This window comes from Dipodomys spectabilis, unplaced genomic scaffold, assembly GCF_019054845.1.
Source record: "Dipodomys spectabilis isolate Male_0828 unplaced genomic scaffold, ASM1905484v1 ptg000647l, whole genome shotgun sequence".
NCBI lineage: Eukaryota > Metazoa > Chordata > Mammalia > Rodentia > Heteromyidae > Dipodomys > Dipodomys spectabilis.
In genome coordinates, this window is record NW_024871324.1 from 47,946 (window position 1) to 63,085 (window position 15,140).

At 53.4% G+C, this 15,140-nt stretch overlaps 1 protein-coding gene across 5 annotated transcripts in view; it reads left to right on the plus strand.

Annotated features, from left to right (window-relative positions):
* Positions 1-1,690: 1,690 nt before the first annotated feature.
* Positions 1,691-15,140, plus strand: part of Plekha5 (pleckstrin homology domain containing A5) — a 95,154-nt gene continuing 81,704 nt past the window's right edge. For all 5 annotated transcript variants that reach the window (XM_042671601.1, XM_042671597.1, XM_042671598.1 and 2 more), the window contains exons 1-3: positions 1,691-1,843; positions 1,946-2,025; positions 5,056-5,113. In XM_042671601.1, coding sequence (XP_042527535.1) covers positions 1,752-1,843; positions 1,946-2,025; positions 5,056-5,113 — 230 coding nt within the window. In that variant the 5' untranslated portion in view covers positions 1,691-1,751. The remainder of the gene's footprint in view (positions 1,844-1,945; positions 2,026-5,055; positions 5,114-15,140) is intronic.

Sequence of the window (15,140 nt, forward strand, 5' to 3'; positions counted from 1 at the left end):
GCACAGAGGCCTGGTGCCTTTGTGTTCCTCCCCAAACAGCGTCCCCCTTGGGTCTGGCTGTGTGTGGATGTCCAGAGTCCCCGGTCATCCATCCTGTCCCCATGTATTTTAGATCTAGCTTCTGCACAGGAGAGAAAACATGGCGCCATGATCTTAATGGCTGGGAAATCTGCTCTTGTTCAGAAAACTGGGGAAGACGGATGGAGACAGTTTTATTTATTTATTTATTGAGTACTGCCTTGTGAAATTACTCCAGAGCCAGACTGAATCCAGGCTTGTCCATTTATTACCATGACCCAGAGCAAATCACCTTGGGCTCTTTAGACCTCATTTCAAGTAGTTTCTATTGCTGAGTGTGAGTGTGTGTGTGTATGTGTGTGTGAGTGTGTGTGTGTGTGTGTGTGTGTTGGTCCTGGGGCTTGAACTCAAGGAAGGCCCCAAGAGCGCTGTCCCTAAGGCTTTTCATTCAAGGCTGGTGCTCTACCACTTGAGCCACAGCTCCACTTCAGGCTTCGGCTGGTCAGTGGGAGACAAGGGTAGACAAGGGTGGACATGCACCCTGCTACCCCAGCAGACGTGCTTCTTGAAGGGAAGAGGTGATTTTTCATGAACCCCCCCCCCTAGGACCTAAGGGACCCAGGAAAACAACAGAAAACTTGTTTTCCTTCAGACTGATTTTGCAGGTAAGTTGGTCACATCACACACACACATCCTGCTGCATGCCTAATAAAAAGCAGCTATTCTAGAAGGCTCTGCAGACGCGGGATCAAATCCCGCCGCATCCACTGCATCCCCTGCGTCCAACAAAGGGAGACCCAGGCACTGGGGTCAGGTACACGCGCTGGAGGGGGCGGGGCCGGCCGGTGGGCGGGGCGTGGAGAGGGGAGGCTTGCGATTGGGCGGGGCGTGAAGAAGGCCCGCCCATGGGTGGGGCGCGAGGGGGAGGGGACTTGCCGATTGGGCGGGGCGTGAAGGAGGGGGTTGGCCTGCCTTGGGCGGGGTGTGGAGAAGGAGGCTTGGCGATTGGGCGGGTCGTGAAAGGGACCTGCCAATGGGAGGAACGCGAAAGGGAAGGGGCCCTGCCATTGGGAGGTACGTGAAGAGAAGGACGCAGCATGGGGGGGGGGGGGTGTCGGAGGAGGTGGAGTGCGAGCCTGTGGGCGGGGCGTAGAGAGGCTATGGCGAATGGACGCGGGAAGGGCCTGCCAGTGGGAGGGGAGTGGACAGATTGAGAGTGGGCGGGGCGTAGGAGAGGTCTGCGCGGGTGGAGCGTAGGGATGGTGGCCGGACGCGCGGGGGTGGGTGGGAGGAGTGTGGTTGTGGGCGTGGCCTACGCGCGGGCAGGGTCGCGTGAGGCCTGTGGTGGCGTTCTCGGGGGCGTGGCCCTGGGCGGGGTCTGAGGTGGCCGGACGCTGCGGGGGGAGGAGCCTGGGAGTGGGCGGGCCCCCGCTCGGGGGCGGGGCCGGCGGCGGGCGGGAAGCGGGGCGGCGCGCGGGGCGGGGCCTGCGGCGGGCGGGCGCGGCGGCGTCGCCCATCCCCCGAGCGCGGCGGCGGGGCGGCCGGTCGGCGGCGGCCGGGGGACGATGCTGAGGGGCGGCGACGCGGGCCGGAGCGGGCCGGGGCGGCAGGGCAGGCGGCGCCCGCGGGGGTAGGGCTCGCGGGGCCGGGCGGGGCGCTCGGGCCGCGCTCGCTCGCCGCCTCGTCCCTGCGCGGCTGCGGAGAAGGCGGCGGCGGCGGCCCGGGAAGCAGACATGGCGGCGGACCTGAACCTGGAGTGGATCTGCTCCCTGCCCCGCTCCTGGACCTACGGGATCACCAGGGGCGGCCGCGTCTTCTTCATCAAGTGAGGCCCGGGGGTGCGGGGCGCGCGCGGGCCGGGGTGCGGGGCGCGGGGTGCGGGGCGCTCGCCCGCCGCTCACGCCCGGTCCCCGTGTTCCCCCCGCAGCGAGGAGGCCAAGAGCACCACCTGGCTGCACCCGGTCACCGGCGAGGCCGTGGTCACCGGACACCGGCGGCAGAGCACAGGTAAGGCGCGGGGGGGGGGACCCCGGCTCGGCGCCGCGCCGACACCGCCCGGGACGCGCCGGGGTCCCCCGCGGTCCCCACCCCCCCCAGCTCCTCGGAAGTCCCTCCTCCTCCCCCGCCCCGCACCCCGCGACCCCACCGCCGTGCGTGCGTGGCCGCCCGGGCGTCCCACCGCCTCCTTCCCGGGGTGTGTGGGGGGGGGGAGGGACCCGGGGGGACCCCGCCGACGCTCGGGGACCCGGAACCGGCTCGGGAGCAGCGCCGGGTGCGTGTCCTGCGCGCGGGAGCGGCCGCAGCCGCCGGCGATCCGGGTTCAGAACCTCCCCCCCTCCCGCCTCGGGCTTGCACAGACCGGGAGGGCGATCGGGGGGTGCGCGGTCCTCCCAGGGGTGATCGGGGGGCGCGCGGTCCTCCCAGAGGGCGATCGAGGGGCGCGCGGTGGGCGATCGAGAGGCGCGCGGTCCTCCCCGGGGTGATCGGGGGGCGTGCGGTCCTCCCAGAGGGCGATCGGGGGGGTGCGCGGTCCTCCCGGAGGGCGATCGGGGGGTGCGCGGTCCTCCTGGAGGGCGATCGGGGGGTGCGCGGTCCTCTCGGAGGGCGATCGAGGGGCGCACGGTCCTCCCGGGGGGCGATCGAGGGGCGCGCGGTCCTTCTGGGGTACGATCGAGGGGCGCACGGCGCTCCCGGGGGGGCGCGCGGTCCTCCTGGAGCGCGATTAGGGGGCGCACGGTCCTCCCGGGGGGCGATCGAGGGGCGCCCGGACCCTTCGGTGGGCGATTGAGGGGCGCACGGTCCTCCCGGGGGGCTCTCGGGGGGCGCACGGTCCTCCCGGGGGGCGATCGAGGGGCGCCCGGACCCTTCGGTGGGCGATTGAGGGGCGCAAGGTCCTCCCGGGGGGCTCTCGGGGGGCGCACGGTCCTCCCGGGGGGCGATCGGGGGGCGCGCGGTCCTCCCGGGGGGCGATCGGGGGGCGCACGGTACTCCCGGGGGGCGATCGAGGGGCGCCCGGACCTTTCGGTGGGCGATCGGGGGGCGCACGGTCCTCCCGCAGCGCGACCGGGGGTACCCCCCCTCCCATGTGGGCATGGGGGCCCAGTCGCCGGGGCGGCCGGGGACGGGGAGCGGCGGCTCGGGAAGCCTGCGGCAGGCCGGGCGCGCGGGGCCGGCCGGGCCGCTCCGCTCGGTCTTTGTTTACAAGCGCGGGGCTTGTTTGTCCGAGGTGAAGCACGTGTCCTCCGGCCGGCCTGGGGGGGGGGGCTGGGGGACTTGGGGGACCCCCCCACCCCGGGTGGGGAGACGGTGGCTTGCGGCCGGGTCCTGGCCCCCACCCCACCCCGCAGGAAGCGAGAGAGCGAGAGCGAGAGAGCCAGGGCGCCGGGCAGGCGGGGCCGCGGGCCTCGGGGTCCAACCCCGGAGGGGCGGAGGGGCCAGAGCGGGCCCGGGCTGGAGCGACCACCACCACCACCACCACCGCGGCAATCATGGTAATGGGTGGAGGAGGGGCTGCTTAGCAGGCCCAGTTAGGTGAAGTTAGGGGTAGGGGTCTGTGTGTGTGTCTGTGTGTGTGTGTGTGTGTCTGTCTGTGTGTCTGTGTCTGTCTGTGTATGTGTGTGTGCCTGTGTGTGTGTCTGTGTCTGTCTGTGTGTCTGTCTGTGTGTTAGGGTGCTTGTGACTAACCCATCCTTACGTTCTTCACCCGGTGCACCGGCAGGTGTGTTGCACGCGGACGCCTGTAGGGAATCACAGGTTTTATCTCCTTGAAGATAAACCACCCCCCTCCCCAGGAGCTCGGGCTTCCTCGGAGTCCTGGCCTAAGCCACTTGCTCTTCACCTCCCGGATGTCACCTCTTCCTGGGAAACTTCTTTTTTCCTTTCCTCTGATGTGGTTTTCTTCTTTTTTAATATTGTGGTTCGGTTCACGTGGACTCCCGCTTGGCCTTACTGACAAATCAGTGCCTTGCTTTCCTTAGTTATTTCTGTATGTTAATGTTGGGGCCTCTGATGAAATCCAGAGCCATGGCCATTGTAAGTTGGTCACAGATGCCACGGGGTCATTCCCAACCTGATTCGTTGGAAACTTCACTCAGGTCAGGTGTGCTGCCCGCTTGTTCCGGAGGTCTTCCTTTTCCACGGTCGCATTGATGGGGATTGTCTAGGTAGCAAGGACAGTACTTTTTGTGTTTGTGTGTGCACGCACACATGTCCCAGTCCTGGAGCTTGAACTCGGGACCTGGACTCTGTGCCTGATGTTTTGTTTCAGGCGCCCCTTCTTGCTTTTTGGTGGTTCACTGGAGATACCGGTCTCATGGACTTTGTGCACTGCCCAGGCTGGCTTTGAACCAAGATCTTAATATCTCAGCCTTCTGAATAGTGCTAGATTGCAGATCTCAGCCACCAACAGCCAGTGAGAATCTGTTCCTTCCAATCCAGGACTTGAACTCTGGACCTGGGCGCTTGCTGTCCTTGAGGCTCTTTGAGTTCAAGGCTAGCCCTCTACCACGTTGAGCTACAACCCCACTTCCAGTTTTCTGGTGGTTCCTTGGAGATCAGAGTCTCACACCTTTCTGTCAGGGCTGCCTTTGACCCACGATCCTCAGATCTCAGCCTCCCGAGTAGCTGGGATGACAGGCATGAGCCATTGGCACCTAGCTTTTTGGTAATTACTAATTGCCATTTTACCTGTATTTAGAGAACTTTTCACTTCCTTTTGGCACAATCCAGATTACAGTTCCTTCACACACTCTGATTAGTTTCTAATGGGTATATTCATGCCATTTCATCTCTTCATATTAGTGGGACTTTTCTGGTGACTTGAAATTTGAATTATCACCTTTCCCCAAAGGATATTATATCTGCTATTAATGTTTTGCCAGTCAGCACTTCCCCCCCTCCCCCCAGTGAGGAACCTACATGAATGAAAATAGTTGATCATGAAAACAAACAATTAAAATGGTTGGAAGCTTACTTTGCTGTCTTACGGAAGTCATACTAATTGTAACTTATATATTTGTTTTGTTGGTTTGTTTTTAGATTTGCCCACCGGTTGGGAAGAGGCGTACACTTTTGAAGGTGCAAGATACTATATCAAGTGAGTCTTTGTATTCTGATTTTTCTCCCCCCGGGTAATTCACATTCTGTGCTCAGTCTTTGGTTGCTGGTTTGTCTAGAGTTGATCATGATGTTTTAAGCTTTTTTTGTTTTGTTTTTAATCATGTCATGTTGATTATATCCTGTAGTTTTGAAATTTTGGGAGCAGAAAAGAATGGTATTCTTGGTTTTCCTGTTATTTTTTTTCCCACATATTAAGTGATTCATTGATTTGAAAATTAGATCATTTGTGGTCATGGTTAAGATTTTTTTTTTGGTGTTTTTTTTCTGATTTATTCCTGTTGGTAGAGTATTGTAGTCATTTGTCTTTAGCTATTTGCTACTTACGAGTTTTGATGGTTGGCTGGTTATGCTAAGAGATGCCACACACACACACACACACACACACACACACACACACACTCACACTCCTGTTACATTGCCATCATTTTTGTTTTTTTAAAAGTGAATCCGGTTCTTGTATATTTTAACCAGATCTGTTAATAAGTAGTGAAATTAAGTAAAGCTAGGTAAATGACACAAAACAAACATGGGATAGAGGCGTGGCTCAGTGGTAGAGTACCTGCTGAGCAAGTCTGAAACCCTGAGTTCAAAACCCCGGTAGTAGTGACTACTAGATAGTCCAATGTACACTTGAACTTTAGCTCATTGCTGCTCAATTCATCACTTTTTATTAGCAGGTTTATGTTTGCATGAAAGACTTTCCAGTTGAGGTCCAAAAAAACAGGGCTGTCAGTCCCAAACTTAAAACTAGTTTTCTAGAACACTGAACTAATTTTTATTCAACTTTAACTTGGGTTGAAGCTGAGTCTTGAAAGAGAATGTTTTCCTACAACATATGGTGGGTGATTTGGGTATTTCATTAGCCACAACAGATAGTCTGGGTAAAGGCGGGTTTATTTCATTGGGCTTTGTGAGTTATTTTAGCCAAGCGACATTTTTAACATCATGCCACATTTCCACTAAATGGTAATTACACGTGTGGCTCTCAAAAGTGTTTTAGAAGGGTATTTATCTAAAATGTCGGGGTATTTACAGGCAATTGAAATGCTGAAAGTAGGCGCCAGCAACACAGGCTTGAGACAGGAATGGAGAAATTTCACACTGAAGACGGCTGGATTGTCCTTTCATTGTTGTTACACTATTAATTTGGAGATCACGCTGTTGTTGGCGCTGTAGTGGCTGTTTTCAGCCTGCCGGAAAGCCTGTTTGGGTTGCTAGGGAAGGGAATGTTGTTTGCCCTTTTGGATAGTCCTGTGGGTACCATGAGAAAAGGCTGCTGTGTATATTTTGACTGCTGGATGGAAAGGGCTGGTAAGTCTAGATAGTGGTGAGCCTGGACCGGTGGCTCACACCTATCATCCTAGCTACTCCAGAGGCCGAGAGCTGAGGATCAGGATTTGAGGCCAGCCTGGGTAGAAAAGTCTGCTCTTCAATTCCCTGAGTTCAAGCCCCAGTACACACACACACACACACACACACACACACACACACACACACACACACACACACACACACACACACACACACACACACACGGTACTTTAATTCTCAATGCTACTTTAATTTCCATGATAATGTAAATCCCCTGGGCACTTCTTTGTTGCTAGCACAAAATGTCTTTCGGTCTAGGCTGAATGGCTGTGTTTTAATTGAAGGTTGTTGCAGTTTAATTGAATTTTGTTGTTTGTTTCACTGACCATTTCGATGAGATTTTTCTCTTACTTTGACTTGAACTCCAGCTGTATTTGAGTGCCATCCCTAAGAAACCCATCTCAGGAAAATGAGGACATTAAGTTGTCATTATACTTTAAAGATATCCTTAATGGGGCACCGGTGGCTCACGCTGGTCATCCTAGCTACTCAGGAGGCTGAGATCTGAGGATGGAGGTTCAAAGCCAGCCGGGCAACAATGAACCACCAGAAAACTGCGCTGTGGCCAATGTGGTAGAGCACTAGCCTTGGGCAAAAAAGCTCAGGACCAGTGCCTAGGCCCTGAGTTCAAGGCCCATGACGGACAAAAAAGAAAGAAAAAGAACAAAAAAGATACCCTTAGTGGGTTTTAATCATGTAGTATAAGAATAGCTAATAATGAAACTGGCCTTTAAAACCCCAGGGCCCAGACTCCCAAGAGTATGACATATCAGAACCAGCTACCCACCTCTACACATCAAGTAGGGAGAAAAGCCCGGCTGCTCTGGGCAGATGGCACTTACACAGTCTGCCATCTTCTGGGTACAGCCTTTAGGATGAGAGGAAGCATGGGGGGGGGGCAGGAAGTGAACTGTGAGCACAGGTGTGGTCCCAGGTGGTCCGACCTTTGTTTGAGAATTGGTGGGGCGGGGCCTAGTTACAATCAAAGCCTTTGATGCTCGGCCTGTGGTCTTATCTTCCTGGATTCCAAGATGGCAGTTGGGTGGCTGCTGGAGGGAAAGGGCGAGGAACAGAAATGCTGGGGGCCTGATTTCCTCCTGCTACAGCTGACTCGCCATCCAGGGGTCAGCACTCCCCGGGAAAGGAATAATAAACTGACACCACAGCGCGATCGCCTAGCATGCATGAGGCCCTGGGTTCGATTCCTCACTACCACATCCCCAGAAAAAGCCAGACGTGGAGGTCTGTGGTACAAGGGGTACAGCCTTGAGCAAAAGAAGCTCAGGGACCTGAGTTCAAGCCCCAGGACAGGCAAAATAATAATTCATCCTGAAACTGGGGCTGATTGAGAACTGTCTCCTTCACTAGGCCTTTGCTACATCAACTCACCATCGACAAGGCTGAGATTTGCTGAATAGCAGGTGTTACTTAGGCCTTCTGTGAGTTACCAGAAAGTCTCCTTTCCTTACAGATTGCTGAAATCCCTTAGTAAGACTGTAATATCTTAGAAACCTGGCCCTTCCACCGTGAGGAGCAATTGCAGATGCTTTATTGTTCTAATATAAGGTTATATTCTTCTTATCTTAAACTGGAGTGTCCAGGATGGCCGAAGTCATCTGGAGAGCTATTGTCTTCCTGTGTTTCCCCAGCAAATTAAAAAAGACTACTCCACGCAAAACAGGCCTGTGGAATTTATAGAACTTATCTTCTAGAGGAGACAGCCCAGTGAGAAAGAGCAGGAGCATGAGCTATATTTAGAATAGTCCCAGTAGAAGAAAAAGAGCGGCCTGAAGACGGGAAATGGTGAGTGTTAGTGGGTATTGTTCAGTTGTTTCTTGGATGCAGGAGATCATTGGTCAGATGGTAAGAAAAGGAAGTGATGGGCATCAGCCGCATAGACTTCCTTCCCATGGGAAGAAGGAGAGAAGATAGAAAAGCCAGGCACTGGTAGTGCATGCCTGTAATCCCAGCTACTCAGGAGGCTGAGATCTGAGGATCACAGTTGGAAGCCAGCCTGGGTAGGGAAAATCCTTGAGACTCTTAACCTCCAGTTCACACCAGAAAGCCAAACATGGAGCTGTGGCTTAAGTGGTAGAGAGCAAACATTGAGTATCATCCTAGCTACTCAGGAGGCTGAGATCTGAGGATCGAGGTTCAAAGCCCGCCCCAGCAGAAAAGTCCCCGTGAGACTCTTCTCTCCAATGAACCACTCAAAAACCAGAAGTGGCGCTGCGGCTCAAAATGGTTAGAGCGCTCGCCTTGAGCACAAAGTGCTCAGGGACAGTGCCCAGGCCCTGAGTTCAAGCCCCACAACGGACAAAAATAGAAAAAAAGACAACAGAGCCCTTCTGTGCCCTGAATCGGTTGCTGTCAGAGCTGGTTTCTGCTTTGCCTTTCAAGAGGGCAGTACCCTGAATTCTAACTAAATATTCCTCTTGGGGGTGGCAGGCGGGGGAGGGGGACCCTGGTGGTTCAAAATGGCAAGCTGTCGCAAAGAAATCACCAGTGGAGGCTACGTGGGAATTAAGGCTCAGTATCCATGAGGGGGAAGGGAGAGAAAGTCTTTAGGGCTAAGCCTGAAGCCACAGGAGCTCTGTTTTCACATTTCTACATCTTCTACGTCCCATCGTCTTTTGTGAATTTGTTTGGATTTTATTCTCTGGGAATGTACAGTTATTCTAGGAAATGATGGAAAACTACTCAGTGCCAAGAAGACAATGGAATCTATAAGCCGCTTAGCTTCCCTTCAGGTTGGACTGCTGCTCTCTCTCTCTCTCTCTCTAAGCCTGGTAGGGAGCTGGAGTGGTGTGTGTTGGTGTGTGTGGCTGTTTGCTGTGGCTATGTTTCCTTGTAAGGTGCGTGTATGAACATCTTCCCCACAGAGCCTGGTGATGCTAAGAATAACTCGAGCTAAGTCACCCAAGCCCTGATCAGAGTCCTAGAGATTTCAGTTAGATTCCCAGCGTATACACTTATGAACACCACTTCTTTTCTGGCCAGTCCTGGGCGCTGTCCCTGAGCTTCTTTCGCTCAAGACTAGCTCTCAACCACTTGAGCCACTGCCCCTTCTGGTTTTCTGGTGGTTCCTTGGAGATCAGAGTCTCACAGACTTTCCTGCCCAGGCTGGCTTTGAACCATGATCCTTAGATCTCAGCCTCCTGAGTAGCTAGGGTGACAGGCATGAGCCACTGATGCCCACCCCATATTACTTTTTAAGACTATGGTAGTTCAGGGGAAATGTTAAGAATTGATACCAGTGTTTGTAACTTACAAAGTGGAATTTTATTTTTTCCCAGTCCTGGGGCTTGAACTCAGGGCCTGGACGCTGTCCCTGAGCTTCTTTGGCTCAAGGCTAGCGCTCTACCACTTGAGCCACAGCGCCACTTCTGGCTTTTTCTGTGTATGTGTACTGAGGAATCACATGCAGCCCTTCATGCAGGCTAAGCGAGCACTCTACCACTGAGCCACCTGCCCAGCCCAAAGTGGAGCTTTACATACCCCATTGTCTCACTGGAAATCCAATCCTAACCCAGAAAGTACAGAGATAATCTTAGAGACTTGAAAGTTACAGGCTTCTCTTGCTCCACTTTGAAAATGGGGCTTTAAGGATTCTTTGATGACAGCCGGGTGAGGTCGTTTAAATGGATGTGTCATCCATTACACCAAACTTTACCATGGTTTGGTTCACTTCAAGTGTGGGGCGAATAGAAAGGAGCACCCTCCCTAAATAGCTAGAAACTTGCCTCTGATGCTTTAAAGGTCATCGTCTTGTATGATGACAGGCAGGAGGGTAAAACCACACATCTTGCATATTAGGACAACAATACAGGGTTTGTGAGGTTCTAACTCCATATTGCGCTTTTCTGAAAAGAGAAATTCTGAAAGTTGAACTTTCCCTTGCATGTGCAAATAGGACAGTGTTTGATTTGGACTAATGAGGTTTGATTTTTGATAGCTAGAATGTTATGAACGCGTGCTGAGAATTGTAAAATACCTACCGTGAGCCGGTTTCTGGTATGAAAGTCATTGAAGGTTACCAAGGCGGGGTACAGGGGGCGGGGGATTTCTAGTTTTTCATAGAGTATCGCAGTTCCAAGTCTGAGTATAGCTAGTGAATCACAAAAAAACAAACACACGTACACACAATCCAACCCTGCCACATGATTTACACACGTACACACAATCCAACCCTGCCACATGATTTGGAGCTTCCTGAGCCGGTGGCTCACACCTGTCATCCCAGCCACCCAGGAAGCTGAGATCTGAGGGTTGAGGTTCAAAGCCAGCTTAGGCAGGAAAGTCTACAAGAACCCTTAATTAACTCACCAAAACGCCAGAAGTGGAGCTGTGGCTCAAGGGGCATAGCATCAGCCTTGAGCCTAAAAGCTAAGGGACGGCACCTGGGTCTTTGAGTTCAAATTCCAGTAGATACACATGCACGCGCGCGTACACACACACACACACACCAAGAATTGCCATATGAATATTAGAGTATATTCATTTCACTTGATATTTAAAATAGGAGTTTAGGATTTTATGGGCAGGTGATCTTTAGGTACTAGAGCAATACAGAATGCTCTAGAAAAATCCATGGACGTTGTCCTTGTGGCAGTACGTCATTCTCTACATATATTAAGCACATCCCAAGGTCAAACTGCCAAGGTTACTGAGCAGCTATATAGATAGCCTGGCACTGACGATGTATTATTTCCTATAACGAGCTTGTTTAACACCCAAAACCTGGTGGCTAGTGTTTCCAATCTTGTGGCTTGCTATCTTCTTCTTTGTTGGGGGGGGGGGGGGGCGGGTATCCTGCACCGGGACTTGAACTCTTGATTTGATGGTTTCACTCATCGGCTGGCAATCTACCACCTGAACCACGCCTCCACCCATGGCTTTTGCCATCCTTTACATTCACTGGAGGAGATGAAGAAGAGGGGGAGGGCACCAGCCCCTCCCGGCCCCTCCCCCTGGGCCAAACACACATAGACACAACGGGTACCCTACCTTCTTGGATCTTCTAGTCTGAAAATCAGACATAGGCAGGGGAAAAGCAATGGGACAAATGTGTAATTTGAAGATGACGCCTTCATAAAAACGAAGTGCCACATGTGGTGACACATGAGGACGGTGTGTTGTAAATGCCACGCAGACATCGGCTGCATTCCCATTTTCAGATGCATGCTAGAATAGGAGCCGCCATGTGGACTTCGGGGCAGGGAACAGGTGTGCTCTACTTAGTGCCTGACATCTGGTTTTTCATTTTGTTTTTGTGCTGCTCCTGGGCTCAAACTCTTGAGTCAGATGGCGCTGTCCCCCGAGCTTTTGTGCTCAAGGCTGGCGCTCTACCACTTGGGCCACAACTCCACTTTGGACTTTGTTGGTGTTTGATTGGAGATAAGATTCTCACGGACTTTCTGCCTGGGCTGGCTTCGAACCTCGATCCTCAGATGCAGAGGAGATGGAGTCGGAAGCCTTGGGATTGGGCCTGAGGGAAAGAACTATGATGAGAGTCAAGAGTGTCCTAGCTTTTGTGGATAGATCCTCGAGTGTAATCTCCACTCATGCCTGTGACAAGTCTACATCCATCCATCCATCCATCCATCCATCCACCCACCCATCCACCCATCCATCCATCCACCCACCCATCCATCCATCCACCCACCCATCCATCCACCCACCCACCCATCCATCCATCCATCTATCCATCCACCATCCACCCATCCATCCATCTACCCACCTACCCACTCATCCATCCATCCATCCATCCACTCATCCACCCATCCATCCATCCACCCACCCATCCATCCATCCATCCATCTATCCATCCATCCATCCACCCACCCATCCATCCACCCACCCACCCATCCATCCATCCATCTATCCATCCACCATCCACCCATCCATCCATCTACCCACCTACCCACTCATCCATCCATCCATCCATCCACTCATCCACCCATCCATCCATCCACCCACCCATCCATCCATCCATCCATCTATCCATCCATCCATCCACCCACCCATCCATCCATCCATCCATCTATCCACCCATCCACCCCTCCATCCATCCCATCCATCCATCCATCCATCCACCCACCCATCCACCCTTGGGGTTTAGATGTGTGTAATTCCATGGGGAGAGGGAAGGGGTATGTGTAGATCAGATGGACTGACTTCGTGATACGAAGTGAAGCTGTAGGGCTAGGCCCGGGGTAAAGGACGGTGTTCAGATGGGGTGATGGGAGACACTCGCAGGGCTTGATCAGAGCAGATAACCAGGCTGCTGGGAGTAATGTAGTGCTCAACCAGTGACGGCTAAGAGATAGGGTTAGGAATGCTGTCTGGAGACATTCTGTCTGGCCTTTGGGATGTTTTCCCCTAAGCGCGCCCGTGCAGTTGTTTTCTGGGATAGAGGGAAGGATTTTAGGGAGATTTTTTTTCCCCTGAGCTGATTGGATCGGACAGGGCTGTGTCTGTGGGCATAACCTCGGGTCTCATCACTGGTGATGGGGAGTCGGGATCAGAGATCTGAAAGTGGAGGCCACAGACTTAAGGATCCTGGTGAGGGGCTGGGAAGGTGGCTCAGTGGTACAGTGCTCACTTCACATGCTCCTCAGTCCCACAGACACAGAACAAGCCAGAAGGGGCGCTGTGGCTCAAGTGGTAGAGCGCTAGCCTTGAGCACAGAGAGGCTTAGGGACAGCCCAGGTCCTCAGTTCAAGTCCCAGGACTGGGGGGATAATGGGGGGTGTTTCTTGCTGAGCTCAGAGGCTGACATAGGATCAGAGGTGATTTCTTTGTGCTTGAGTGGCTGCTAGAGTGGTGGTACCCTAGACTTGACTAGAGGGGAGGGGCAGGTGGACACTCGGGGAGGGGCGTTCTGTGCAGATGTGCTGTTGATGCTTTGCTTTTGGAGCTGCTTTTCTTGGGAGGATGTAGCATTCCTTTAGGTGGCTAAAAGTTTGCCTTCACAAAAATCATCCAGCGTTCTCTTCTCCCCCATCTGTCTCAAGCAAGCCAATGCAGCCCGTTCCCCGCCCGCCATCTTGTCTCCACTCCCCCAAGATACCACCTTCCCCTATGGATGCAAACCATGACTTCTTATGTACCCCACTGATATTCAGTCAACGAATACTGTTGCTGGGGGCTCCCGCCTGTCATCCCAGCTACTCAGGAGACTGAGATCTGAGGATCAGGGTTCAAAGCCAGCCTGGGCAGGAAAGTCTATGAGACTCTGATCTCTAGTGAACCACCAGAAAGCCAGCAGTGGAGGTTGGCTCAAGTGGTAGAGCTGCTAGCTTTGAGTGAAAAGCTAAGGGACAGTGCCCAGGTACTGAGTTCAAGCCCCAAGACTAACCCCCACACACGTGCACACACACACACACACAACACTGTTTATTGTGTACCAAAAATCTTAGGCTTTGTGAGTATAACAGCCATTAGGAGCTTATAGTTGGTTGAGTTAGTGAGAGAGGGAAAATACAAACAATATATAACAGTAAACCATGGTTAGTGCCACCGTGTGTGTGTGTGTGTGTGTGTGTGTGTGTGTGTTTAGTTGCAGGGCTTGAACTTGGGGCCTGGGCACTGGCCTTAAGCATTTTTGCTCAAGGCTCGTGCTCTACCACTTGAGCCACAGCTCCACTTCCGGTTTTCTGGTGGTTCATTGGAGATCAGAGTCACAGACTTTCCTGCCCGGGCTGGCTTTGAACCTCGATCCTCAGATCTCAGCCTCCTGAGTAGCTGGGATGACAGGCCTGAGCCACCGGCACCCAGTCATGTGTTTGTTTTGACTTAATAAATACACCACATCCTACTAAACACCCTGCTTAAAAAGTCCCAAAGAGTCGGGCGCCAAGTGGCTCATGCCTGACATCCTAGCTCCTCAGGAGGCTGAGATCTGAGGATCGCGGTTCAAAGCCAGCCCAGGCAGGAAAGTCCTTGAGACTCTGATCTCCAGTGAACCACCTGAAAACCGGAAGTGGCGCTGTGGCTCAAGGGGTAGAGCACCAGCCTTGAGTGAAAGAGCTCAGGGACAGCGCCCAGGCCCTGAGTTCAAGACCCCTAACCGACAAAAAAAAGTTCCAAAGAGAGCTGTACAGTCACAACCTCACTCCTTCAAGAAATGGGGTGAGATCAGCTGTCCCGTGATTGCAGGTCACCTGCAGACTTATGGTTTCACCACCTGCGGTTTATTACCAAGTACCTTTCTACACCAGCCAATCCTTGCACCGCCGAGTCCTTGCATAGCAGTGTGTGGGAATCCCGGATCCTTCTAGCACCTGATGCTAACTATCCTTCAGTCTTGCCTGGATTTGCTTGGCCCTCATTTCCTGCGTGAATTCGAATGCATTCCTGCCATCATTACCATTCTCTGCCTTGAGTGAATGGACTGTCTGGCCAGTTGTCTCAGTGGAAACCTTTATTTACACTGGTGGGTTTTTGTTGTTGTTTGGTGTTGTGTTTGTGCCAGTTCTGAGGCTTGAACTCAGGGCCCCGGCGCTGTCCCTGAGATTCTTTTGACTCCAGGCGGGCGCTCTACCCCTTGAGCCACAGCTCCACTTCCGGTTTTCTGGTGGTTTATTGGAGGTAAGAGACCCACTGACTTTTCCTTCCCTGGCTGGCTTCGA